This window comes from Cebus imitator, unplaced genomic scaffold (assembly GCF_001604975.1).
Source record: "Cebus imitator isolate Cc_AM_T3 unplaced genomic scaffold, Cebus_imitator-1.0 Scaffold565, whole genome shotgun sequence".
Taxonomy (NCBI): domain Eukaryota; kingdom Metazoa; phylum Chordata; class Mammalia; order Primates; family Cebidae; genus Cebus; species Cebus imitator.
The window spans coordinates 403,063-431,045 of NW_016107880.1; the positions used below are offsets into that span (position 1 = coordinate 403,063).

The window sequence follows — 27,983 nt, forward strand, 5'->3', positions numbered from 1 at the left end:
TGGCGTAAGGCAGCAGGAGCTCGACAGACTTAAGGTATCAAAACAAAAGCAAGTGTGTTTTGTGTGTGTGTGTGTGTGTGTGTGTGTGTGAGTGTGTGTCTGTATGAATAAACTAAAGCTTGAAGAAGCCACAATTATATTCCCTCAGCCAATATCAAGCCATGGGAAAACCTGATCCACTGAGGCTGAGCTATCAAAAGATTGATCCAGGTTGGGGCAGTGGCTCACAAATGTAATCCCAGCACTTTGGGAGGCTGAGGTGGGAAGATCGTTTGAGGCCAAAAGTTTAAGACCATCATAGGCAAGACAGCGAAACCCTGTCTCTATAAAAATTGTAAAAAATCAGCTGGGCATGGCAACGTGAGTCTGTAGTCCCAGCTACTCTGGAGGCTGAGGTGGGAGGGTCACTTGAGCCAGGAGGTCAAGGCTGCAGCAGGCTGTGATCACAACACTGCACTCCAGCTTGGGTGGCAAAGGGAAACCCTGTCTTTCAAAAAAGAAAAGAAAAAAAAATGGACTCTTTGTGATACTTTGGCCTTCAGACGAAAGTTTTCTGTGTTTAGGTCAGCACACAGGGCAGTGAAGTTTTACACCTATGCTGTGATTAAGACCTACTGTCATCGCAGTGGAAAGGGCTTTTATTTACCACAGAATCAGATGTGTTCATTCCAGCGCCAGCTTAATCAAAACTACACTAAGTAAAATGTAAAGGAAAACATGGTATGGTACATGAAACATGAAAAAGAGATAAAACTTATTACTGTTTGAGGATATATAAGGTCAGAACATTTCACACTGTATGTATCATTTAATTCTCAAATTTGAAGTTAAATTTGTTTCTAAGACCTCAAGCAAACGCAGCCATGTCATCATGCCTATTTTACAGGTGTAGAAATGGAAGTACTGAGTAGACGGAGCACAAAGTCATGTAGGAAGCCAGCATCAATAAAGCTTGCAGTCCGTGTCTGAATCCCTTATTTTCATCTATTAGGCTCTACTGCCCCCTTCAGTAAATACAATGAGAAAGTAAGCTTTACAGTTCCCTAGAATTAGGTTACTTAAAGTGCAGTTCTTGGATTGATCACTCAGAATCACCCCGTATCTATGAAATCAGAATCTCTTGGGTTGATGCCAGAGATCCTCATTTCATAGACATTCTCAAGGTGATTCTTGTGCACATAAGGTTAAAGAATCGTTACCTCTAAATATTCAATGATAGACCAAGTAGCCATACACGTATACAGGCATACATGTGATATTATTATGTCCATGTGTGCCCATATTGATGCCACTTTACATTGTTTCATGTAGCATTTCCAACTTTAGACATAAATCCTTTCCAACCACTTACTGTTATGTGTTGGGGGTAATAACTAAGACATTAGCTTGTAGCTCTTAGGGGATTCTGTGCACTATTCCTCTCAGATTCTCTGCAAGTCCTCGCATTTAATATATTTGGTCCCATGATCCTGTTGTCCCAAAACGCAATTCCGACCTGTCACACCATACATATTTCATACATAAATACATACATATATATATATATATATATATATATATATATATAAAATAAAGTTTGGCCTTTGCAAATATGGTAGCAGCTATGTTAATTTTTATCCTAGCGAAGTAAGATGAGGGATGCTGACTTCAAAGAAGTGGAAGATGCTGGAAAGGTGCATGCTGTCTTCAAAATCTAAGCAGGGCTCTGAGCGAATTCCCTAAAGATCACATATCCGAATGCATTCTCCTCCATGTGTCCCCCTTTGCTAAGTGGTTTACCATGATGCAGAAAAAACTCATCCATAAAAGCAGAAACATACCCATTTCTTTTCTTTTGAAGTTAAAATAAATTGCAGGCAATTATTTAGTTAATCTTCGCCTCTTATGAGACTTTTGAGTCACAAACTTGCTTCAACTCTAACTTTCAGATAATGCCCCTTCTCCCTTTGCTTCCTTGTGTCTTGGCCCCATTGCCTTAAAAGGATGTGATGAGAATGGATACTAGAATATGTACAACATAATGGGAACAGAACAGCACTTGTAGCCAGGCAGTGGGCCTGCGAGTGCCAGGTTCCACTGACAAGATGACTGATCTTGTTGAGGTATTTCCTTACTGCTTTCCTCTTTTCAAAAAACTAAGTTGGACTAAATAATTTCAAAGCTTTCTTTTATAAGGAGATTATTAGATGAAAAATAGGTAGGTAGGAAGATACAATGTCCGCAATCCAGGGAGATTAGTGTGAATGGGAAGCAATACCACATGACCTTCTGTCCAGGAGGTTCTGTTATTCTAAAACTGTCATTTTAAGGGGAAAACACCCACCTCTGCCTGGTCCTTTAATTATATATCTTATAATTTTAGAGCCTTGGCAAATTAAATCAGGGAGCAGTTAGACAATCTTGCAAGTGTATATTAAATTGTGGTTTAAAAAATTAAGGAGAGCAAAAGTCATTTCTTTTTACGATTGTTGGATGTCCCTGTATTAAGGGGACCAAAACCTCTTTCTTCTTACACCTGGGAAGCAGAACATCCCTAACTAGCCTACACTAACAGTCCAAGGTGAAGTTCAATATAATCACTGGAAAAGCAAAGTAATGAATTTTCCACTAACATCTATGAAAAATCTGTTTCTCCACTTCATAGTCATTCTTCCTCCATGGACTTTGTGAAATGGTACTGTTAAAATGGATCTGAGTTCATGAATCAGAGATAAAAATAGTATAAATGCATATTTTAGAAGTATTGTTGCATGGATACCTATACTATGCAGTGTGTATATGAACATGCACCCATGCACCTGGCATGCAGTAACTCTAGGCTCACATAATTCTGCTTCATAGACAGTTCTGTGATATCACAAGCCTGATTTTTGTGGGAAACCTCCTAATTCTGTGAAGCAATGAATAGAAACTCCAGTTGATAGAGAACGGTGAAAAAAATACACAAAAGAAAAGACCTACACAACAGAAAAGACCTACATATCCAGAAAATTCATTTTGTAAATATATCTTAGAAATGGAAAAAAATGCAGGCATGTTGCTAGACTTTAGCAAATGAAACAAATAGCTTTTAATGGGAGTCCTAAATATTCTTACATTTAAAATATCAGAGAATCAGAAACGGTCTTTCCTTAATCATGTGAATGCACCCCAAGACAAAAAAAAAATTAAAAACAGTAAAAACAAGAATTTGGTCAAAAGTAACAGTAAGAGTAAATGTTATGCCTTTCTTTACACGATATTTTCTCCTTTACCTCTGTTGATTGTACAACAGTAATTAATTAATTCTTTATATCATTAACTTTTAGTTTATAAACATAGAGGATTGGGTTGAATATAAAGAAATCACTCGTTGAAAAAAAACTTAATGCAATTCCCTACTGTGGTTTCAGTTTAAGAATTTGGAAAAACACTTAACTATGCATTTACCAAAATATGGTGGAAAAACAATTCTCCCTATGCAATAATCCGCCAAGACAGATTGTTGTCTTTGAACCTAAAACCAAAGTGGTGGAAAACATAATTGAATTACAAATTAAAGTCAGCTTGGCAATATTGCATATATTTTTTAGCAGTTCCTAAAACACCTGACACAAAAGACCAATGTGTTCTACCATTCACAAATCACTGTGTAAAATTGTGTAATGCCGTGATCTCAAGTGGGCCAGAGACTGTGGGTGAATGGTTCTCTTAAAGAATAGTGAATGATTACCTTGATTTACTGTCTTTAATTTGCAGTCAAGCAAACTGTTTTCTAAGGAGAATGGAAAAAGGGGAAATGAAATCCACTGACCACTGAGAGATTCAAGGCTAGTTTTTCTTCACTCTTTGCTCACTAATGCTATGCCTTTAATTAGTAGATTGGAATTCTGTGAGATCAGAAAGTGTGTGTTACAGGCAGAAACCCCTGACTGTGGCTAACCAAGCACTTTGGTGTTGCCAAAAATATCTTTAGAAAAACAACAAAACTGGAGGCCAAGCATAATAAAGTTTCTTTAACGACTTCCAAGAGGTCTTTCCTATATATTTTTGATCTTCCCTTTACTACCAACGAGTCTTTCTGGACCCCTGCTTTCTCACAGTGTTTTCTCAATTTTTTTTTCCCTCAATTAATTGGACATGGCAATAGTGAGAATAACAGAGAATCAGAGAGAGAGAGAGAATTAACAGGACTCTGCTGCTGATCACTGATTCCACATTCAAAGTTAGCACGAGGCAGGAGCAATTTCATCTTTCTATGAATGAAGAGGGGCATCTCTACCAAGATCAGTGAAAATCAGGGCGAAGATTGTGCAAACCTAATAGGAAATCCATTCAGGAACCTTGACATTCACTTGCTGGGTTATTAAGGCAATTTAAATTAAAAATAAAGAAAATCATCAATGAATGTGGTGGATGGGATTTTAGAAAAAGGCAGCAAAGAAACATCCCAGCAGCCAAAGTCATTAGCAGAACTGTTCAGCACTTTCATAAATTGCATGTAAAGTAGTTTTAATTGAATTAGGAGACTTAAAATTGTTCTAACACAAGAGGGAGGAAAAACTCAGCCGGGAAAAGAAAACTCCCACTGGGCAAAGGTGGAAATGATCTTGAACAGATTATTGAAAAAATAATTTTACCTGTATTTAAAAGGTCCTGGATTCATGCTTGCTATGAATGCTTCCTCAGTGATCTTGTGTAGTGCCTTATTTAAACAGATCCCCATCCCCCAAAAGAGCAATCATCCATAAATTTTAATTTTGCAAAGGAACAGTAAGTATTCAGAATCCTGGTCCTGGAAAACAACCGATCACATTTCAATCACCAGCCATATAATGTCCTCTAACAGCACCTAGCAGATCTGAGATCATGTGTCAAAGATTTAAAAAAGCCCTTGTGGAGACACAGATTTGTAGGTTCCTGATGTCTCCACCTGCTTTTTTACTATCTGTACATACATTAGTTTGTCAGCTCTTTCAGTCTTACTAGCCATCATTTAGAGGAGAAATGAAATCACAAATACTACCCCTTTCTTTCCCTACCACAAAAACCATCCAAACCAACAACACACTATTATCAAATACAAAGTAATAAAAGAGTTATGCCCAAACCTGGTCAGTCCTTCCATTTCTTGAAACTTGCACACAAACTGAAGAAACCCACTCAGCCTTAAAAAGGTCGATCATTTTGCTTTCCTACAATTTCATCTCTGGGAGTGCTTTCCTTCTCAGTCTGTCTTGCTCTCTCTCTCGCTCTCTCTGTCTCTCTCTCTCCACTTCTACCGGGGAGAGAGCGTTTTGTTTCCCTTTTCCTGTTTCTACGGCTGGATGAATGCAAAATACACGGTTTGAAGGGATTTTTCTTTTAGGTTAACAGTTGGAAATCTAAAATCTTGCTCTTCTGAATGGTTTTACATGTCAGTCACTCAATACATAACGTTTACATAAAGAACCAAGAATTCTGCTTTTTAAAAGCAAAAACAAACAACAACAAAAACCACCTTTTAGTCTATCTCTGAACCTCTTCCTATTTTATTTAATTAACTATTAAGCACTTACCCTGAGATGTGCCATAAATGCTTTATTCCAAATGTATAAGAGCCAACCACATCTCAACTGAGAATTAAACAGTTTTAATGTCTTCAAATCCATGTTCCTGCTCCCAGCCCTAATACAGACAGTCACTGGCAGCGGTACAATAGTTCTAAACAGCAGACATCTGATTCTTGACATTTAAAAATAACAATATTGGAAAAAGAAGAGTCTTTTTTTTTCATTAACTACAGACAGCTTGTGAGTAAGCATATATCACTCATAATACAATTGACTGTATTAACTGGAACTTCCAAAGATTTCAAGCCACAGTATTTTATTCCTAAGTCAATGTCAGGCAGAGGCTAAATAACTACAGACTTCTCATTTTCTATAGAATCATGGCAATGGCCCAAATTAAGCTAATTCTGAGTGATAATTCTGCAAAGAGAGAATCAGAAGTTTGCTAGTATTTAGACTTTATTATTGATAATTATGAATTTCATCTTTGTTAGTCTTGAATCAAATTAGAGATGTAATCAGTCATTTCATTGTTAGTCTGATTTGACATCCATGCCCTCTTAACTTCTCACACGCATATGAGGTCAAATGCACACATACATTTACTGCAAAATACACCAAGTAATAAAATAAAAAAGATGCACTCATTTCCATTTCTGAAGCATATTATGGAGTTGGACAGATCTGGGATCAAGTGCTAGCTCCCCCATTTACTGTTTATGTGTTCTTGGGCAAATGATTTAGGCATTTGTGCCTGTTTTGTTGTCTGTAGAACTAAATACTACTCTACAAAGTTGTTTTGAGTACTTAATGAGATATACACAGTTTCTGGCACATAATATACACTTGATATACACTGCCTCCTCCCTCTGCTTTGTATTTGGAGGGGGTAGAGATTGGGCATAGTAAATGAATACAGACTTTGAAGGCAGACAAATCAGTTTCAACCCAACACGTTGTGACATTAGCTGTGTGTCCTTGGGCAAGTTACTTAACCTAATTTACAAAAACTTAGCTTCTTCAACTGTGAAATATCTCTAGAGTTTTAAAGAACAAATGAGATATAGATAACATCTGAAAAACATATAGTAGGCATCTCTGAAATAAGAGTCCCGGGACTTCCAACTCTTGTGAATAGTTCTGATTAGTACCCCGACACATGCAATTTACGAGTTTGAAATGCCTACTGAGATTGTACACCTTCTAGACCAAGTGCCTCATTTTCTTTCAGAGGAAGAAGGCCCAGAGAGCTGAAAGAATGGTTCTAGGTCATGTTACTAGTTTGCGACGAATAAGGACTAGAACACTCCTGGAACTAGTAGAATAGTGCTTTGCCCACTAAATCTCTAATATTGAAGTTAAACTCATTTGTAAATCCAGCTTCAATATCAGTTGGCAATGAAGGCAAATAGAGCTGAAAAAGAAAAAAAAAAGGAACTCCAAAGAAACTCTCTCTCCTTCTCTGTTTTTTTCAAATTTACTTCTAAGGATGAGCCTATAAATGAAATTATTCCCTTGGAGCTAGCTGCAGCTGGTTAGCCCTATCTTCCTGAGCAGAGCCTGCACAGGATGGCAGATTCTCTTTTCATTTCCTAGAAGCAAGAAGGGAGCAGAAGCCCAGCTCTCAGGAGGTGTTTTCTGTTCTGCTCTGGCCCCATGTGAATGTATGGTTCTTTCTTCCCTTTCTTTACAGCATCTCTTCAGCCTCAGCACACGGGTTGGGAGGTGTACACTACTTTACATTTAATTCATTTACTAATATACTACCTCCCCACATTGAAATATAGATTTTTTCCTAGTTTAAAAGCCTTGCATAAAATAGGAACTTAATAAATTCAACATCTATTAATAAAAATTAACTTGGAGTTTAGTTTATACTTAAAAGGTTGAACTAGCTTGGTTAATTATTGCCCAGTGTAGGACAGAATATGTTAAACTGTTTTCAGCCTTTCAATAATTTCATAATTAAAAACAAAGGTGCTTTGGGTATCAAAGTTAGATTAGCTATTACTCTGGGGAAGAAGGGAAGGGAAGTAAAAGGGATTAACACAAATATGTGTGTGATCCATTGTAATTAATGTTTTAGTTCTGTAGCTGGGTGATGTATAAATGGGTGTTTTATTTTTTTCTTTATACCTTTCTGCAAGCCTCAAATGTTTCATTAAAAAAATGGCTTGAAGAAGGCAAATAATTTGAAAATAGAATTTCCAAATCTTTATAGTAGGAGATCCAATAATGCTACTATACTAAATCCCATACTTAAGCCTTTAAGATTTCATTCTCATTTTACTGAAAAACTTTAATATTTTCTTCTTGCTCACTATTTTTCATGCCCTTGTTTCAGGTCTGTGCTAGGGCATATTAGAAAGAGCTTGGTGTTGGCATCACATAGACTGGAGCCTAAATCTCAGTTGTACAACCTCCAGATCATGGGGCTTTAAATCACTTGATATTTCTAAGTGTCAGTTTCTTCTCATAAAAATAGAGTATTATTATATTTAGTAATCTCAGGATTATTACAAAGATTAAATGAAATAAGAAATGTGAACACATTTGCTATAGCATCTGGTACACACTAGATTTTCAATTAATATCCCTTTACTTCTTTCCTTATCCTTTGACTTTTCACCATTACCTGAGATTTTGACTCCAAAAAGGTTTGAAAAAGAAAAGTGAACCTAAGGTAGGAAGGACATAGGCATCTAGGCAAATACAATGAAAACATTTCATTACTAACAAAGGCTCATGCTAGATCCATACACAGCATCCTTTACTCTGATACTTCTCATCTAATCTCATCATTACTTATTTAAGTATAGGCTTTTTTTTTTCCTTTCAATTTGTTTTGTTTTTGCCACTGGTCCTAGAACCTTTGCAGACAAAATGTGTGGTACTCTAGGGCTTTCGTCTCTTTACTTCTTACTTTTTTCAAGACAGATATCCTTGTCGAATTACTTTCCTTTCAGTGGTGGGTGAGCTTTATGTTCTTAAAGAGTTTCTAGAGCTTTCAGTTACAACCTTCATAATGGCCATTTCTCTAAGTTAAGAGACTGGGTTCTCCTTCCACCTCTGCCACATGCTCACGGTTTAACCCACTAAGTATTTACCTTTCTTTGTGTCTACTTTTTCATATGCTAAGTGGATTCAGTGATACTTCAGTTCTAAAATTTTTATTTTAGTTTAGTTTTTTATTCTACTTTAAGTTCTGGGGTACATGTGCAGATTGTGCAGGATTGTTACATAGGTATTGAGTTCTAAAATTGTTATGGTTCTTGATAACTTATTAACATGTAGTGACCTTATGGGAAATTAGGCAATACCACCCTCAGTGGGAAATACTGACTACATAATTGTGTGTTGTTTGTGAAAACTGTGCATGTCCTGGTGGCTTCTTCTGAACTCTGAGAACAGGCTCTGGCACTGCCCTTGTACAGGGTCTGCCAGCTTGGGATTTCTCAGGGATTGGTGGAGGCATTCCCAAGGGAGCCAGATTTGTCAGGAGGAGTTCAAAGGGAGCAAAAAAGATGGAATCCTCAAAGGAAGAATTTTTCTTTGCATTTCTTCTTAAGGTGGGAGTATAAAATGGGAGTGGGTATGTTATACTTTTACAGCTCAGTAATTTTTTTTTTTTTAAAGATTGGGCTAGCAGGAGATAACAGAGAAGAAAAGACACTCTGAAAAAGGAAAAGATGAGGGTTCTTCTTATGGAAAAATGTGTCTTTGGAAAAATTACAATACTACAGAAAGAAGGTAGGGAAGAAAGCACCCTCTCTCCTATATTTTTATCCAGGTAACATCTGGTTTCAGGGAACTGGAGGAAAACACAAGGAGACAGTGGCAGGGAAGAGCAGCCTGCCGTGGCTCTGTAAGTGTGTGGGATTTACACGTTGACACTGATTGTATTTTACTGCTCTGATCCTTCCCCTTTTTCCTCCTACTCTCTGTTGTCCTGGGTCTCTGCAGCTGTACTTGTCAGGTCCCCAAACTGGCTAGCTCCCCACCTCCTCTGGGCACAGGGCGTCTTCCTGATTTGCTGTACCTTTGGGGTGGAAGCTCAGGTGGGGGTTTAGTTAGGGATGGTGATGGTGATGGTGATGACCATCACAGTGTTCTAATATAGCTTCAGACAGGATTTCACAATGAAAACCACCCCGCAAAACCCCGAATAGATCTAATTAAACTCTTTCCAAAAGTCAAAAGATCATTGTTTATTTTTTGAATTTTAAAATTCTCTGTGGATTTCCCTTTCCTCTCCTTCCCATCCTCTGATCCCTCAGACAAAAGAGGAATGCCATAATAACTCCTTGCCTTTACGTAGGAGTGCTTTTCAAAGCACTTGGATAGCTAGTATCTTAAGTTAACCCAATGAGGTCGGTAGCATTTGTTCCTTTGCATTTTCCCAACAGTCTCATATCTTAAAATAGAAAATTCAGAGTAGTGCCAAAACTAGAACCAGGAGGCTCATAACTTAATAGATAATTCAGAGTAGTGCCACGACTAGATCCAGGAGAAATGCCCACACAACCAAGCCAGGTAGTGCTTGTAAGCCTCCATCATTGACAGAAATGGTACCTGCAAGTACTGGCAGGAGCGTTCTTGCTGACACGACTCGGACTTCACCATGGCCTGGTCCATGTTCACCGAGGCCTTCTGGTACACCTCCCGGGCGCGGCTCACTGTGAGCGTGGAGGACCAGGCGCTCTTCTTCAGCAGAGGGGTGTCCAGGCTGACGGGCAGGTTGGCGCAGGTGGAGCACTTAACGTCGTTGTTGCTCCGGGAGGCCTTCACTGCCTGCTCACTGATGGTGTTGTAGGCCTCCATGAAGTACTGTGAGGCCGAGCGGTCGGGGCACCTGCCCATGGTCATCACGCCTGAGGGGGCGTGGTAGATGCACATGTCGCCGTCGAGGTTGTCGTCGGAGCTCCACCAGCCCGGGGAGGTGCTGGGCCGGGCCTTGGGCTCCGCGCGCCGCTCCTTACTCTTGCTGCGCTTGCCATAGCGCACCGCCTGCGCCTCTTCGGGGCTGGCCTTGCCTCCGTTGACGCTGCCCTTGGACGGCCCCTCCAGGGAGTGCGACTTGGTGAAGAGCTTCTGGACCGAGTGCACCAGGTGGCGGATGCGGCCGGGGCTGTCGCTGCGGTGCTCCACGGCCGTGCGCTTGTACTGCAGCGTGTGGTAGCCATCGCGGCTGAGCGGCAGCTGCCGCTCAAACTGGTCCAGCAGGTTGGCAGGGATGCGGTTCGCCTTGGTGGCCAGGGTGCGCGGCACCAGGGCGCACTCGTCCTTCAGCTCCTGCTGTGAGGTGTAGTGCCTGCGGGGGAAGGTGCTGCTGGCCAGCGGGTCGCTGAAGGGGCCCACGCACTCAGCCTGGAAGGAGTTCCGCTGGGTGTAGTACGGGTGGTCCGCGGGGTGGTGTTCCACCGGGCTCAGCAGGTAGGGCTTGCGGTCAGAGTGGTGCGACAGCGAGTCACAGGCCGAGTCGCAGGTGACCCCGTGGTGATGGCTGCGGCTTCCCGATAGCCCTTTCATTGCTGACGGGAAGCAGCCGCCGGGGTCATGGACACCCGGGAGTCAGGTTCCGGACCCGTCTCGGGCAGAGATCTGGGGGAATGAAGAAAAGAGGGCAAAGTCGTTAATATTTCTCTTGGAAATTAGGTATTGTACTTTACAGGGTCTTGCTTTGCTGCACAGGCTAGAGTGCAGAGGCCCGATCCCTGCTTCCTGAAGTCTCCACCTCCTCCAAGACAGCCTCCCGAGTAGCTAGGACTGCAGGCAGACACCACCAAGCCTGGCTAATTTTTGCAGAAACGAGGTCTCACTATATTGTCTAGGCTTGGTCTTGAACTCCTGGCTTCAAGCGATCCTCCCACCTTGGCCTCCGTAAGTGCTGGGATTACAGGCATGAACCATTCCGTAGGCCGGATATTGATCTTTTGAGGCTGCCATCTGCCATTGCATTTTTTGGTAGAAGTACTTATAAATGTTCCTAATAACAGCTTGAATGCATTATTGGAAAAGCTCTGTTATCTCTATGGCGCAGGAAAGCTGACTCTAAAACCTGTAGGGAGAGAAGGAGGTAAAGCTAGAAAACTAGGAAAAGGAGAGTGGGTATGGTCTTTCATGCCTGTAATCCCAGCACTTTGGGAGGCTGAGGCAGGCAGATCACCTGCAGTCAGGAGTTCAAGATCACTCTGGCCAATATGGTGAAATTCTGTCTCTATTAAAAATATAAAAATTAGCTGGGCGTGGTGGTGGGCACCTGTAATCCCAGCTACTTGGGAGGCTGAGGCAGGAGAATTGCTTGAACCCTGGAGGTGGAGGTTGCAGTGAGGCGAGATCGTGCCACTGCACTCCAGCATGGGTGACAGAGTGAAACCCCATTTCAAAATAAATAAATAAATAAATAAAACCACCTAGGAAAAGGAAACTATGTTTTAAAGAGCCAAATCTTTTAAAAATTATTTGAAAGAATAACTCCTTCCCTCTATGGCTTCAATAACTGGATGTATCTTTCTCTTGTTTCTTGGGTCTTACTCTTTGACAGCGTTTTTGCTCTGTTGCCCAGCCTGTAGTGCAATGGCATGATCTCGGCTCACTGCAACCTCAGTCTCCTGAGTTCAAGTGATTCTCCTGCCCCAGCCACCCGGGTAGCTGGGATTACAGGTACCTGCCACCATGGCTGGCTAAACTTGGTGTTTTTAGTAGAGACGAGGTTTTACCATGTTGGTCAGGCTGGTCTCTACATGTTAATTGTTAAAGATAGAACCGGAGAGGGGCTCAGTTCCTCTGGGAAACGTTTGCTTGTCCTCCTGGCCGAGAGAATTAGTTCCTCTCTTGTGTTTCTACCACATCTGAAACTCACTCCCCAGAAGCTACAGAGTTGTTTGGGTCAGGATCTCTCTTCCGGCTTACGTTCCCTGACGCCTAGTCTATTAGTCACCTTATATACTCCCACCTAGTGACAATCCAGCCATATAAGCACATAGTAATAGCACTCTGTAACTGTGAATGAAAATGTGAGTTAAAAACTAGATAAATAATAGAAGCCAATGGCACCTTGTATCTTTAAAATATATCCGTCTTCTGTTGCATGCCTTGCATTTTGAATGCTGTAGGAACAACTTCACCACACAATCTCCCCAGGTTAATCAGAGCAGCAAAAAGTAAAGATATGGCAAATAAATCAGAAATGTAGAGAAAATCTGCCCAGATATTTCTGTCAACTGAGGGTCAAGAGCTTTCTCTAAACAAACTGAGAGAACAAATAAGCTTGACTTGGCTAATTTGAGGATCAAGTATCTCTTCTTCCTAGTTTAAGGTTTCTGGTTGAATGTTTATATTACAGGACCAGGTGTGGTGGCTCATGCCTGTAATCCCAGCACTTCGGGAGGCCAAGGTGGGAGAATCATTTGAGCCCAGGAGTGTGAGACCAGCTGGGCAACATAGTGGAACCAGTCTCTACAAAAAATTTTTAAAAATTAGCTGGGGGTGGTGGCAAATGCCTATAGTCCCAGCTACTCAAGTAGGGAGAGGATTGCTTGAGCCCAGAAGGTTGAGGCTGCAGTGAGTTGTGAATGTACCTCTACACTTCAGCCTGGGTGTCAGAATGAGACTCTGTCTCACAAAGAAAAAGAAAGTTAATAGACGATGGCAAAATGACCAAAGGATGGCCCTTGAATAGTTCTTAGGGACATGAGTGAAGGGCCCCACATCTAATAGCTCAGACTCAGGAAAAAGTCACTCATGCATATCCCATGTAGGGTAACTCAGTCCATTTCCAAGCTCGAATCTTCCAGAGCTTTAGTAAGTCAGAGGGGCTGCTATTCCACCAGGCAGGGTATTTTCTTTGGACTCTAAAACAGTGTTGAAGTCAGTGCCTGACCAAGTTCCCACTGATAGCCTAATTTTCTTTCTAGACTTCCTATAATACAAAAATTGCCATATAAAGAGTCATCCTGGAAAGCCAATGTGACTCTCTAAAATATCACTGATGTCATCTCAGAGATTCCTAGAGAGATAGGTATGTGGCTTAATTAAGAAACAAAACATATAGGGCTGGGTGTGGTGATTCACGCCTGCAATACCAGCACTTGGGGAGACCAAGGCAAGCAGATTATCTGAAGTCAGGAGTTCGAGACCAGCCTAGTCAACATAGTGAAACCTCATCTCTATTAAAAATACAAAAATTATCTGGGTGTGGTGGTGGGCACCTGTAATCCCAGCTACTCAGGAGACTGAGGCGGAAAATCACTTGAACCCAGGAGGTAGAGGTTGCGGTAAGCTGAGATCGTGCCACTGCATTCCAGCCTGGGTGACAGAGGAAAATTTTGTCTCAAAAAAAAAATAAATAAATAACATAAAATAAAAAATATATATATATGTATAACATCCAAACTTAGCCTCATGAAAAAAGATGTTTGAGAGGCCAGGTCTTTTCTATTCCATGGGACATACTGCATCTGGGAGCCCATGACAATGTTGGCAATCTCTATCCATGCTTTGTGAAGCTCCTTTCTTCCTCCTGTCTCCCAGTTTCTGGACTGACCATTCAGAAATAATGATGAAAGGTTTTAATTAGCGCAGTCACTCAGAATTGGCTAGTCTACTAAATTATGAGGTCCTCGAGGGTAGGGACTATGTTTTACCCATCCAGTATTTAGCAAAATGTTACCCTAGTGGATAGTGGGAATTAAGGTAGAATATTTACCCAATAACTTAATGCATTAATGCAAAATTTCCCAAAGAGGTTCATATTGTGATTCAAGTAGCTTTTGTTTAATGAAAACATGACTGTGCGGCAAAGGCTGGGCTGGGCAAGGCCAAGGAAAGACGCTCAAGAATTTGGAGGAACCATTCCAAAGACTAGCAGTTTTCAGAGCAAGGCAGGAAGCTGGCTGATGAATACTCCTTCCAACCAATTTACCTTTGACTTCTATCTCTGCAACCCACTGGAGAATACCGTACCTTCTGCAGTTCTACCTGTCTGGAAGTAAAGTCTGAGGAGCTTGCCTGACCTTACTGATTACAGGATGCTTAGACAGAGGCCAGTCTGCTGGGAGGAGAGAGAGAGAAACTGACACTTGAAGAGACAAAAAGGGAATTCAGGACTTAACGATACCTGTGGATAAGGAAAAACCAATAGGTAAAAACATGTCCACTGGTGAGAGACTAATGGAAACAGAAAACGTTGGCATTGCTTTGCATGAAGTTATGTTCCTAAAAGTAGGCTGTGGCAAGGAAGAATGTAAGAGGGTTAAGTATGTATTTTAACAAAACTGTAGCATAAACTAACTTAGATGGAAAAATTCATTGCATAAGAAAGTCTCTCCCTATAAACCAGGTCCCACTGAGGACATTTTTGCCTTTCAAATATAGACTGAAAAGTAAAAAGCAGAAACAAGATTCTGTTAGGATTATAGACACATACTAAGTTTTATGATCACATATAGTAGAATCTCAAAATATAAAATAATATTAGATAACGTTTCGAACTTTCCTTCTCAAGGAAAGAGACTTGGGTAGATATTTTCTGCTAAATAAAATGTGAAGCTGGCAAGAGCTGACAACATGAATTATACATGTTTACTCCAAAATATACAAGATTATTTTAATCAGGTATTCAGTATTAATTATCTTTATTATGTGAGCAGCATTCCATGCAAGATGATGTTACCTGAGGACAAGCAGAGCAAAGGAAGAGCTGCTTTAAGGCCACTAATAATGATGTAAGTTAAATGATGTAACCGATGATAATTTCCGTAAATTAATCATACGCAGTGTGATTTTTGCTAAAATTTACCTGGGCTATTTTCAGCACAGGACAAGTGCCTCTATTTTTTTGGAGGGAAACAAATTGCATCCAGAATAAATAAGCTAACTTTCCTCCTTCCTTATATTTGAGATCATGATCTTTTTCTCTCAGATGTGGGAAAATAAGGTCATAAAAATGACAATATACATTTTTAAGTGCTAAATCTATCTTTCTGGTCAAGGCCAAATAAACAACTTAATACCCCAGCCCTTTCTATAACAAATCTTACACTCTCTTCTATCATCTTGTCATTTTAAAACAAAAATAGGTCAGTTTGGGATTATAAAAGGAAATACATCGGTGAGCAAGGGCAGATGTTCTAAAATCCTAAGGCCATTGGCAAAGGGTTTTGACAACTGCTGGTGGCACCTACTATGGTGGTCCTGTTCTTCCTTCTCCCATTCTTCATTTTCCTCTTGCCTTACTCTTAAACTCCATTTCCAGCACACCTATCTCTGTCACTTCTTTTTTTTCCCCCCTCTCCTAATTAATGTTTGTAAGTTGTATCCATGGGCACCGTTTGCTCCCACCTGTGGTGTGTCCAAGAGCATCATTAAGAAGCATTAATTGAACATCCCTCTCTTGCCTGCTGCTGCAAAGATGACCAAACACCTACAGTAAATCCCTAGAGGCCAATGGGCTTATGATGTATTGAGAGAGACATGTCATAAGCCCTTTGGCCACGAGGGATTCAGCATATGCATTTCGTGACCTGGCCATGAAAAACATGAAAAGAGATAAATAAAACTTCTCATTCTTGTATGCATTCTTGAGAAAAGAGGATGCTAGCCTGTCAATTAGATTTTAAGTGACGATAACAATTTCTGGAAATAGAGACGCAAATTGCCTTTCAGGCCTTGTTCTTTGAGCAAGAATGGGGACTGTGGTCAACATGTCTTCATCAGCATTTCTATGACTACCAGTGATTATCTCTGATTTTTTCTTTTCACTGTGACTTTAGTATTCTGTTTTATTATCCTTCTAAGTTCAATTTTACCATCGTGCCATGTCGCCTGATTTTTTTGCTTGGATAATTGGTTGACCCTGTTTGAAGCCATGAGATAAACTCAGAGTGTGAGATGCACAGTTTTTCCAGAGTTCCCACACCTGGAGCAGAATTATCACTGTCCAGATGATAACTAAAGCAAGAATAATCAAGCACTGTAAAGGAAATTCTTAAGGTAGGTAATTTATTAGGTCCAAGGAAAACACAAACACTCCACATATTAGAAGATGCTGACAAAAGGAAAATGGTCTTGCATAGCTGGCAAGTCCTTATTCCATTTTGATTTTTGTGCATGTCTTTATTTAGAGCTGCTTTTCTTGATTTTTCTTTACGTGCAGAAAGAAGAGCCAATTGAAGCCCCTCCCCTGTCTTACTCCGTGAGGACGGACAGGCAGGCAATTGCAACTTGCTTTAGGAAGAAGAACACAGTGGACCCTGCCCAAAAGAACAGGAGGCACTGTGTTCGTGTTTGGGGAGAGAGTAGGAAGAGGAAATCCCCACAAATCTTTTCAGGGTCAAGTCACCTTAAAAGAATACTTTAAAAAATTTTTGTGGGTACCTAGTAGTGTATATATTTCTGGGGTACCTGAGATATTTTGATACAGGCATATAATGTATAATAATCACATCAAGGTAAATGGAATATCTATCACCTCAAACATTTATCCTTTTTGTTACAAACAATCCAATTGCACTCTTATAGTTATTTTTAAATGTGCAATTAAATTACTATTGACTATAGTCACCCTATTGTGCAATCAAATACTAGCTTTTATCATTCATTTGGCCTTGCATCTATTTTTTTTGTACCCAATTATCATTCCCATTCTCCCTCCTCAGCCACACCCCCCTCACTACCCTTCCCAGCCTCTGGTGATCATCCTTGTACTCTCTATCTTTCAAGTCACCTTTTTGGCATCCCTCCACCTGCCTGAAGCTTGTCCTTGCCAGGTTATAACATTCCACTTAAGAGAAAGGATTCTTTTGTTGAAAAGTACAAGCAGCCCTGAACAATGACTTCATTTCCCACTCTCCCTAGATGTGCTTAGGTGACTAATGCCGGCTAATGGAATATAATTGAAAATGGCATGTGCAATTTCTGGAAAACATCTCTAAAGTAAGGGACATATCCTTCCTTACCCCTTCCCTGGCTGAAATGCAGCTGTGGGGGCTGGGTGAATAGTGATCTTGTACCATGAGATAGAAGTTACCGTTTGAGGATTAGAGAAGCAGAAGATAAAGGCTCTGACCTACAGTGGAGTGTCATATCAGCCCTGGAGGTACGCCTCTGCATTTTGTTTAGGTGAGAGAAAAATAGACCTTTACTCTGTTTCCTTATCTTATCAAGTAAAGGAAGGGCCTGTGCTGGCCCCATAGGAAGCCAGAGTCCCATCTGCAGAGGGAGTACGTGTGGAGATAGGAGGGGAAATAGCTCGCAGTTATTCTGCTTTCTGTAATTTTGTGTACTGAAACTTGCATCTGTACCTGTTCCTAAGTGAGACAGGTAGTCAGGGCAAAATCATGAGATCCTTGATGAAGCTATGTCAAGATGCAGGACTATATTTGCAGCTGGTGGCAGTCCATTAGAGGAATTTAAACAAGATAGTGGCATGGTCACATTTGTACTAAAGATTTCTCTAGCTGTAGTTAGAGAATAAATATGGGAGAGGAGGGGCAAAAAGATCTCAAAGAAGCAATGATTTCTTGCAAGAGCAGTTTATGAGAGAAGACTGGAAGAAAACAAGGAGTACCCCAAGAGAGGGTGACAATGTCCTGGCCAGTTAGGGCAGTGTCCTGATTCAGGCCTCCTTGTCCACACATGGATGCTTCTACCACAGTCTGAACACATACATAACATTTTTTTTAGACAGAACAAAATCCTCTGCAGTGAAGATGCAGATTTTTTATTAGTAATTTTTTCCTTTACTTATAATAAATCCCAATTTTACAGAGATTGATAATGATGAACACCCAACAGGCTGATGATTTTAAATTATTACTTTTTTAAATAAGAAAATGGTTCTTATTAATGTACTACTAAAAAATGAAGCTAATGCACTTTTGAGTAAAAGTAAACAGAAAACAGAGGTAAGAATGTGACTAAACATTGTCCAAATGCTCACTTTTTGGATATTTTCTGACCTTCTGAAATTGTACCTGCAGAGGATACTGAATGTCATGGTCTTTCACTTTTCCGGGCTTCCTTACTTGAAGATTTTCATGTGTTGTATGCTTAAAATTATACAAGTCCCATTAGAGCACCTTTGAATAAGCACAGTCTGAAATATACCAATTATATTACTCAAAGTACAATGCTGAGCCATTTTATAGATACAGAATGTATTTTGGCTTTTCATTAACATTAATTGTTATCCTAATCACCTGCAGTTTGATTTTGTCTATGAATACCTCTGTCAATCAGTCTGCTCCTACAAATAAATGCCTTCAAAGGCATTTCCCTTTCAAAAGATACGGTATTGTTAAAAAAAAAACAACAAAAAACCAACAACTCAATTCAAATATTCTCCAATTTGGTCACAGTAGGCAGCACAATTACAATCATCTGTGTCTCCATAGAAAGCTTTAAAAATGTGGTTTCATAGCAGTTTTTGAGAATAAAAGCTGGAAGGTAGTGTTCCTTGAGAAATGATTAACAGGTCATCATTCATATTGGTGGTTGAGCAAAATGTCATAGGATTTGGGAGCTGATTTTTATGTGAAGGTAATCCAGGCAGTAAACAATAAAATCTCCTAACATTATTTTGGACTGACAGAGATCAAATGTGCCTGTACTGACTCTATGGGACCTTGGAGATATGCCTCCTATGGAATTGTTCTTACTTGGATTTCCAGGAGAGGGTTGGTTATCTTGGCTAAATGGACAGATAGATTCCCCTGGGAGCCAGCTAAGAGAATGTGGTTACCTTGATCAGCCATGGACAGTATCCTTCAGGAGGCACTGCAGCAGGGGGACAGCCTGTCTTATGGGGGCACAATTGATGGGAGTAGAATATTCACAGAGAAGAGAAAAACTCATCAGTTTTTACTCCAAAAAAAATTGGGAAAAACTTGCAAGCTATTGATAAATCTAGGGGAAAGAAGAAATGATGACAGAATAAAGCTGTTTAATGGTACCTAAAGACAAGCATGACGGAAGACGGAAAAACACAAAAACAATGACAATCAAAACACTATGACAATACAACTTGAAAAGAAGCAGTGGAAATAGTCTCTGATGAAAACAAGTTATTTTTGTCTAGATTGCTCATAACTATCTGAGTAGTCTTGTGAACATGTTCTGGCACATTCTAGACAACTTGTTTCACAGCCAGATTTTATATAAACATACATGCATATATATATTTACCTGAATCAAATTTTCTCTTATAAAGTCTCTTCCTTTAAATGCTGTTGCTCCTCTTACCAAGTTTGCTGTACAAATCTACTTTCCTGAGTGCTGAGACCCCAAAAGTGCAGACACTAAGCCCTTTTGTAGTAGCTGTTTGGCTGACACCAGCTTTTGGGAATTTCTTCCCTGCTCACAGCATCTGCTGATGACACTGTGGCTAGGACTAGGTTGAAGGTGATCACCACATTCCCTGAGCTGATGGAAGACTGGACGCAGGGCCATCCATATAGAGCCTTCGCTGAGCTAATGAGATGCTCATTTTGGGAAATTTAAATGAGGATGTTCCTAGAATCACTGTACTCTGGTGAACTCATCTGCAAGGTCGAGTAAAGGAAGGGCCCACGTTGGCCCCACTGGAAGCCAGAGTTGATGCTTCTGAACTGTGGAGCAGCATTAGCCAAGGACCCTGCAGAGGGAGTGGGTGTGGAGGGAGGAGAGGAGCCAGTCCAGAGTCCATGGAGCCCAGGGAAAGAAACAGAAAGAAGCTGCCTAATGGCCTTGTAGGTCTAATCAGGCCCGATTCCCTGCCCAGAGGGTGCAGACTCTGTGGTCATCTGCAGCAGAACCAGGGCAGGCCCACTAAAGCTTACTCATTCAAGTAAAGCGAACCTTCCTGCCCAGCGGGTAACTGCAAGCATACAGAACCTCCGCCTCTGTGGTCTACATCTGAGGGAGGCCAATGTGAGTCAGTCTCTGAAGCGGCCCCATCGGAGCTGGCTAAGTTATCCTCATACAGTTTTATACCCATTTAAGTATTTATTGGCTTGGATACACTATGCACGCTAATTTAGATTATACATTCACTCTTTGAAAACTGTTATCAGTGCCTGCCTGTGTGAGAGAGGGGTGGTCAGATACCATAGAAGAGGTGAGGAGAAGGACAGTCTCTGTAATCAGCTATTTTTAACACCTTACGGAGTCTTTTTCCTCCAGTGGGCTTGGCCTGCCCTGGCCTCTGCAATAGTTGCTGTTAATGGGAATTAGATTTGTAATTCCTCAAACACTGCCCTTTCCTTCTGCTTCCATCTTCCCATCATTTGTAAAGTGCCTTAGTCTGACTCTTCACACATCTAGCAATCTGACCCTTTTAACTTTTTTCATTTTGGAACTGGATTTTATTGTCCTTCAGAATCCTACACCCAGTCTTAAATTTTAAACAAACAAATCCACATTCAGTCAACTTTCTGAAACATTTTTTTTGCTGTGATAGAGAAGGAAGTATGATGACATTCATTGTTTCTGAATTAAAGTATTTTTGTTTGTATTAAATTTTATCTTTTTTAGGGACAGGGTCTCACTCTCGTCACCCAGGTTGGAGTGCACTGGCATAATCATGGGTCACTGCAGACTTGAACGCCTGGGCACAAGCAACCCTCTCATCTCAGCCTCCCGAAGTGCTAGAATTACAGATGTGCACTACTGTACCAGCTTATTTCTGGATTTAAGTTTTGGCAGATAAGGGTGTTGACCTGTAAGGCATCAGCCAAATAGTCTTTGACTGTACTGGCATGAAGTCAAATCAAATCAATACATATGACTTTAATTCAGCAACTATTTATTGAATAGCTAGTATTATGAGCAGTGCACTGGGCACTGTAGCAAGATTGAAGATTCTTAAGATTACACCTTCAACTTCCTGTCTCACACGTTTTCTCATTCCCTTGTTCCCACTTTCCCTGCCCTCTGATGGGTCTCATAATATTTTATTCCATTCACTGGTTCCTCAGCTCTGCCCTGATCTCCCATTCTATCCATCTTTGGTGGTCTTCACTTCCTCCCTTGCCAGCCTAGAAGAGACAGCAGGTCAAACATTCATTTGTCCCCTCAGGTTTCTTGCTCTAATTCTTCTACCTCACTCACTGTGGACAATAGGCACCAAGGACTGATGCCACTATCCCTCTGTCCTTTCACACAGAGGCTGCTGAGTGTCGCTGGGGATGGGACTGGTGCCAGGGCAAATTTCCAGTGTCCACCCTCAGCGCTAATCCCAAAGCTGATTAGGAATAGTATCATGGGTCTCCTGTGTCTGTTCCAGCTGTCCTAAGCCCTCGAGTCTACTCATTATTTCTCATCTAGACTTGGTTGAAAAAACAAAGTAGTAATCAACAAATATCAAGTGAATAAAAATGAACGGCCTCTGCTGCTAGGACTCATAACTATATACCAGGCACATGTTGTCCACTTTAAATGATCTTGTTTCATCCTCAGACAACCCAATATGGTAGGGATTAGTCTCTGGATGAGAAAACAGACTTTTAAAGAGGAAATGACTTGTCTGAGATAATATATTCGGTAATTAAAAATTTTTGTTTTAGAGACAAGATCTCGCTCTGATGCCCAGGATCATAGCTGGAACTCATAACTCATGGGCTTACGCAATCCACCTGCACAGCAAGGACTACAGGAATGTGCCACCATGCCTGGCCAATTTTTTTTCATTTTTTATAGAGACGGAGGTCTCACTATTATATTGCCCAGGCTGGTCTCGAGCTCCTGGCCTCAAGCAATGCTCCTACCTCAGCTTCCCAAAGTGCTGGGATTATCTACATGAGCCACTATATCCAGCTCCAGTTACTAAATTTTGAACACGCATGTTCTTAATCGCTAGGCCATAATCACTGTTCTTATCACCTCTATACACACACACACACACACACACACACACACACACACACGTCTATTTCATACTGCTAACAGTATGAATTGTAATATGACCTTTTTACCTGATTATACCATTCTTTAGCTTTAAATTCTTCTCAGACCCTCTACACTTTCTCAATATAATCTAAGCCTTTCTATGTGACTCAAGGTGGGAGGCTTCCTGGCATCCATTGCCAGACAGCCCTGTCTCCCCACCCCACACCCCACACAGCTCAGCTCCAGTGACACTGGGCTTCTGGTATTCTTCCCCATGCCACATTCCCCAATGACTCTGTGTTTCATGCTCTCTAAAATACTCACTTCCATTCTCTGCACAAATTCTTATTTCTTCTTGAAGAGTAGGTACAAATATAGCCTCCTTCTTAAAATATTCCCTGACTAAAGGAATCATGGAAAAGATAGGCCTCATCTAATTTACAATCTAGTTAAGAAAATAAATCACATAAATGTGAACAATCAGCAAACAATACAAGTCAGAATCTAATCAAGTGCTGGATTGTACAGTACATGGTGCATACGTAATGCACCAAGTAAAAGGCTTTTGAAAAAGAACTCTAGAAGCTGCAAGACTTAAGAAGTGATAAAACATCTCAATATAGGAGGTGTAGATGGCTGAGAGCAGCACATTCTTCAAATACAAGGTTTTTAGGGCAGTATGCCATGCCTGTTCCATATTTTGTTCAAATCTAACCACTTCATTTCACCTCTGGCTTTATATATATGTTTATTTTTACTGTGTAGAGGCAAAAGCTGGGCTTTTAGTGTAGCCATCCCCCAAAAAGTGTACATTGTACCCATTAAGTAATTTCTCCTCTCTTACCACCATCCCATGCTTCTGAGTCTCCAATGTCTATTATTCCATTCTCTATGTCCATATGTACACATTATTTATCTCATAAGGGAGAACATGTGGTATTTGGCTTTCTGTTTCTGAGTTATTTCACTTAAGATAATGGCCTCCAGTTACATCTATGTTGCTGCAAAAGATGGCTTCATTTATTTTTATGGCTAAGCAGTATTTTATGGTGTATATATACCACATTTAAAAACTCAATCATTGCCTGGGCATGGTGGCTCATGCCTATAATTCCAGCACTTTGGGAGGCTGAGGCGGGTGGATCACCTGAGGTAAGGGGTTTGAGACCAACCTGGCCAACATGGTGAAATCCCATCTCTACTATAACCTACAAAAATTAGTTGGGCATGCTGGTGGGCGCTTGTGATTCCAGCTACTCAGGAGGCTGAGGTAGGAGAATCGCTTGAACCCAGGAGGTGGAGGTTTCAGTGAGCCAAGATTGCCACTGCACTCCAGCCTGGGTGACAAGAGTGAAACTCCATCTAAAAAAAAAAAATAATTGTTTTTCCAGCACTTTTGGAGGTCAGGGCAGGCGGATCATGAGGTCAAGAGATCAAGACCATCCCGGCCATCGTGGTGAAACCCTGTCTCTACTAAAAATACAAAAAATTAGCCGGACATGGTGGTGCATGCCTGTAGTCCCAGCTACTAGGGAGACTGAGGCAGGAGAATTGCTTGAACCCAGGAGGCAGAGGCTGCGATGAGCCAAGATCACGCCATTGCACTGCAGCCTGGGTGACAGAGTGAGATTCTGCCTAAAAAAAAAATCATAATCATAAATTCATCTATTGATGGACACAGGTTAACTCCATGACCTTGCAATTGCGAATAGTGCTGCAATAAACAGGAGTACAGGTATCTTTTTGATAATAATTATATCTTTTTCTTTAGGTAGATACCCAGTAGTGGGATTGCTGGATCAAATGGTAATTCTACTTTTAGTTCTTTGAGAAATCTCCATACAGTTTTTCATAGAGGTTGTACTAATTTACATTACCACTAAAAGTATATAGACATTTTCTCATTTCTTCATATCCTTGCCAATATTTTTTTTTATTTTTTAATAATAGCCACTTTGGTATAAGATGGTATCTCATTGTGGTTTTAATTTTCATTTTTTCTGATGATTAGTGATGTTGTGCATTCTTTCATATGCTTATGGGCCACTTGTATGTCTTCTGAAAAATGTTCATGTCCTTTGCTCACTCTTCAATGGGATAATTTAATTTTTGAAATTGTTGAGTTGCTTGAGTTCCTTGTATATTCTGGATATTAGTCATTTGTCAGTTGCATAATTTGAAAATATTTCCTCCCATTCAGTAGGTTGTCTGAGTATTTCTTTTGCTGTTCAGAAGTTTTTAAGTTGAATTAAAGTCCCATTTGTTTATTTTTTGTTTTTGTTTCATTTATATCTTTGAGGTCTTAGTCATGAAGTCTTTGCCTAGGCCAATATCCAGAAGAGTTTTTCTTAGGCTTTCTTCTGGAATTTTTATATTTTCAGATCTTACATGTAAGCCTTTAATTTTTGTATATGGTGAGAAATAGGGGTCTAATTTTCATTGTGCACATGGCTATCCAATTTTCTTAGTACCATTTATTGAATAAGGTATTCTTTCCTCACTGTATGTTTTTGTTTACTTTGTTGAATATTGCTCATTTCTGGGGTTTTTTTTTTTTTTTTGTTCCATGGATCTAAGTATCTATTTTTATGCTAGCATCTTGCCATTTTGGTTACTATAGCCTTGTAGTGTAATTTGAAGTCAGGTAATGTGATGCTTCTAGCTTTGTTCTTTTTGATTAGCATTGCTTTGGCAGTTTAGGCTCTTTATTGGTTCTATAAATTTAAGGATTAAAAATATGGAATGCTTCATGAATTTGCATGTCATCCTTGTTCGGGGACTGTGCTAATCTTCTCTGTATGATTCCCATTTTAGCCTATGTGTTGTCAAAGTGAGTACTCCTCTTACTTTTTCAATGCCTTCCATTTCTACATCTGATACGATCTTGGATGACGCTATTCAGATGTTGGCCAGGTTGTCTGAGAGCTACAAACCTGACCTCCTTGTCTGGCCCTTTCAACTGCCTTTAGATGTTAAGCCACTAGCCTATGTAAGGGAACTATATGAAATAGGCATTTATACTTGCTATGGTTTTTACTGTCGAGATGTTGCCTGTCTCAGCAAAGAGTGACTTCTGAATGCAGTGCCACTTGGTAAATTCCTCTCAAGTCTCAGTATTAACAAAACTGTATACTTAACAACTGCCTTTAATCATCCGGGTGAGTTACTCTCGTGAGGTGAATATGTTTCCACATAGAGCAGTGCATGCATCACCAGCTTGAATACCAGGAAGGGTATCAGGAAAGGCTATGGCAAAATCATGATGGTTTTATTGCTTTTCCATTTTTATTCTACTATCATTGTATTTCCCTTGGATGTTTATTCCTTTACTCTCTATCTATCTATCTATCTACCTACCTACCATCTATCTATAGTGCATATATACATACGCACACACATATATATATAATCTCATAAACCACTTTAATTCCTTGTGGAAACAAATTGTAGTAGAGGTAGCAAATCTATATCCAGATACCTCTGTATTATGTAAAATATAACAGTTTTGTCAATATGCTTTTTCCCTCCCTTGGTACCATCCATTGACTGTAACAATGGTTCTCAAACTCAAGTATGCATCAGAATCAGCTGCATGCCTGCAACACACAGATGCATTCGATAAATGTTAGTCAAATAAATACATAAATGGGAAGCTCCTGCTTGGGAAACAAGATATTTTCATGGGAAAAGTATGATAATTTGTAAGTAAAATTACTATTTTTGTACTGGGAATAACGCCTCATTGGTGCTGGCCCCATAGAGAGCAGAGCCACTGTGCTGATCGGGAAGTATTTGAGCAGTGGCTAATGAAGACTGCTAAAGCCTGCTTCGCTGTTTCATCACAGCACACAGGCAGCATCTGTCCTGTGGCTCCTTTGTCCTTCTTCCACCTCCTCAGCAGTTAGAGGCTCCAGAACTACAATGGCAATGACTCAGGAAACTGTTGTTGAAAAGTCCATATCAAGTTCTCTGAATGTCACTGAAGACAGGGACATTTCGGGGAGAACCTGGCTGCGAATCCATTCTTGTCATGAGGGAAGACTTTTTCTCTTTCTGTAGTGAGCAACAAGGCCACTTGGTAAGCTACAGAATTATCTAACTAGTATTTCTGAATCTAGAGAAATACAAGCTTTGCTTTATTAACGGGCTTATTACACGTATGTGCTGAAAATGAGATATGCTGCTGCTCAGGCTTGCAAGTGTAACATGGTTTTTTCCCTTTTCGCAGATGAAGAAACTGAGGTTCATGGAAGTTAAATAACCTGCCCACAGAGCACAGCTAATGGGCAACTAAGCTAGGGCTGCAACTGAGATCTGTGAGAATCAAAGCACATGCTCTTCCTGCCCCTCAATAGCTTTCCTGCTAACCGCCAAGAGACTCTGGGCTGCCAGGAACATCACAGCAGGGACCACTGTCAATCATTGGATCTCCAGTCTTTAAGACTTGCTTTTGAAGAGAGATTTAGCTGCTAAAAGAAAATATTAATATGCAAAAAGGATAATACTACCATACTTCATCATATTGCTTCGTTTTAATACAAGAAGACTCCTCCAGCTTAAACGTTTGATGTTTAAGAAGCTAACCAGCAAGCTGCCCTCTGGGAATGCATACCGTCAGGGATGGTCAGTGGCCCTAACATCATGTTCACAAGCCAGCGGCTTTGTACAAGCTGTCAGGACTCGGAACGTAGTACCCCAAAGTATGGCATCTTGGTGTGCTGAGTACTATGGGCTGAAGGACAGTGGAAGGGTCTCAGAAGCAAGGTCTCTTTGACCTTCTTCCATCCTCCTGTCTCCCACCTGTTTTTCTCCCCTGAAGTGAGTCATGGCAACCAGAATTCCTCTTTCCCAAGATGTGTCACAGAAACTAGAACCCCTCTCCTCCAAGGGAAGCTGTGAAACCCAGAAAGGTCACTCTCTGCCTTTCCCCATCTCCCTTGAAGACCCTCATTCCAGAGGGGCCCGGCCCCATACCCAGGAGGAAGGAATGCTCTACAGAGAGGTTGAGAAGAAGCTGAACAGTCAGGCCTTGCTGGGCTCCCTGCTTAGTCTATCACCATTAGATTACACCCTTCAGTCCATCACATGTCTACACTGCTGTCCATTCTTCGTCAAATCTAAGAATAAAAAAGTTTTCCCTGGGTCTTTGGATCTTCATTTCTGAAGAGTCCCATGTTACATAAAACTTTGATTACATTCATTATGCTTTTCTCTTGTTAACCTGTCTTTTGTTACAGGAGTGACTCACATGATGGGCGAGGAAAGTATCACACATTTCTGCCCCTACAAAGCCAAAAATGTTGGCCTAGGAATGCTGCGAAGCTCAAGGCCATAGCCACTCACAATCTTTTCTCTCTACCACCAAGACTTGTAGATATGATGTGAATAATTTTAATGTTGATATAGAGGTGAGCCGATGCAGACAATAACTTTTCAGTTACCTACAAAGGTTGGTAAAAGAGCTCACATCCATGTATTCTTTTCCCCGCAACAAACATTTATTCAGCATCTGCTAAATGACAGGTGCAGTTCTAGGGAATAGGGACCCAGTAGTGAACACAATTCAAAAAGTCCATTCCTTCATGTGCT

At 40.6% G+C, this 27,983-nt stretch overlaps 1 protein-coding gene, 1 long non-coding RNA gene and 1 other non-coding gene across 13 annotated transcripts in view; 1 reads left to right on the forward strand and 2 right to left on the reverse strand.

Moving 5' to 3' along the window:
* Positions 1-27,983, reverse strand: part of DLGAP1 (DLG associated protein 1) — a 980,899-nt gene that overhangs the window by 363,531 nt on the left and 589,385 nt on the right. For 4 of the 11 annotated variants that reach the window (XM_037734016.1, XM_037734015.1, XM_037734014.1 and 1 more), the window contains one exon: positions 10,104-11,132. In XM_037734016.1, coding sequence (XP_037589944.1) covers positions 10,104-11,060 — 957 coding nt within the window. In that variant the 5' untranslated portion in view covers positions 11,061-11,132. Of the gene's footprint in view, positions 1-5,084; positions 5,270-5,537; positions 5,687-10,103; positions 11,133-22,376; positions 22,389-27,983 lie in introns of those variants that run through there. The other 7 variants (XM_017515915.2, XM_017515917.2, XM_017515908.2 and 4 more) reach the window with 6 other exon arrangements.
* Positions 9,167-27,538, forward strand: LOC119469073. The gene is made up of 3 exons (XR_005197897.1): positions 9,167-9,281; positions 26,240-26,472; positions 26,623-27,538. It is a non-coding gene; the product is annotated as an uncharacterized LOC119469073 (long non-coding RNA).
* LOC119469075 lies at positions 25,126-25,232 on the reverse strand. The gene has a single exon (XR_005197899.1). It is a non-coding gene; the product is annotated as a U6 spliceosomal RNA (small nuclear RNA).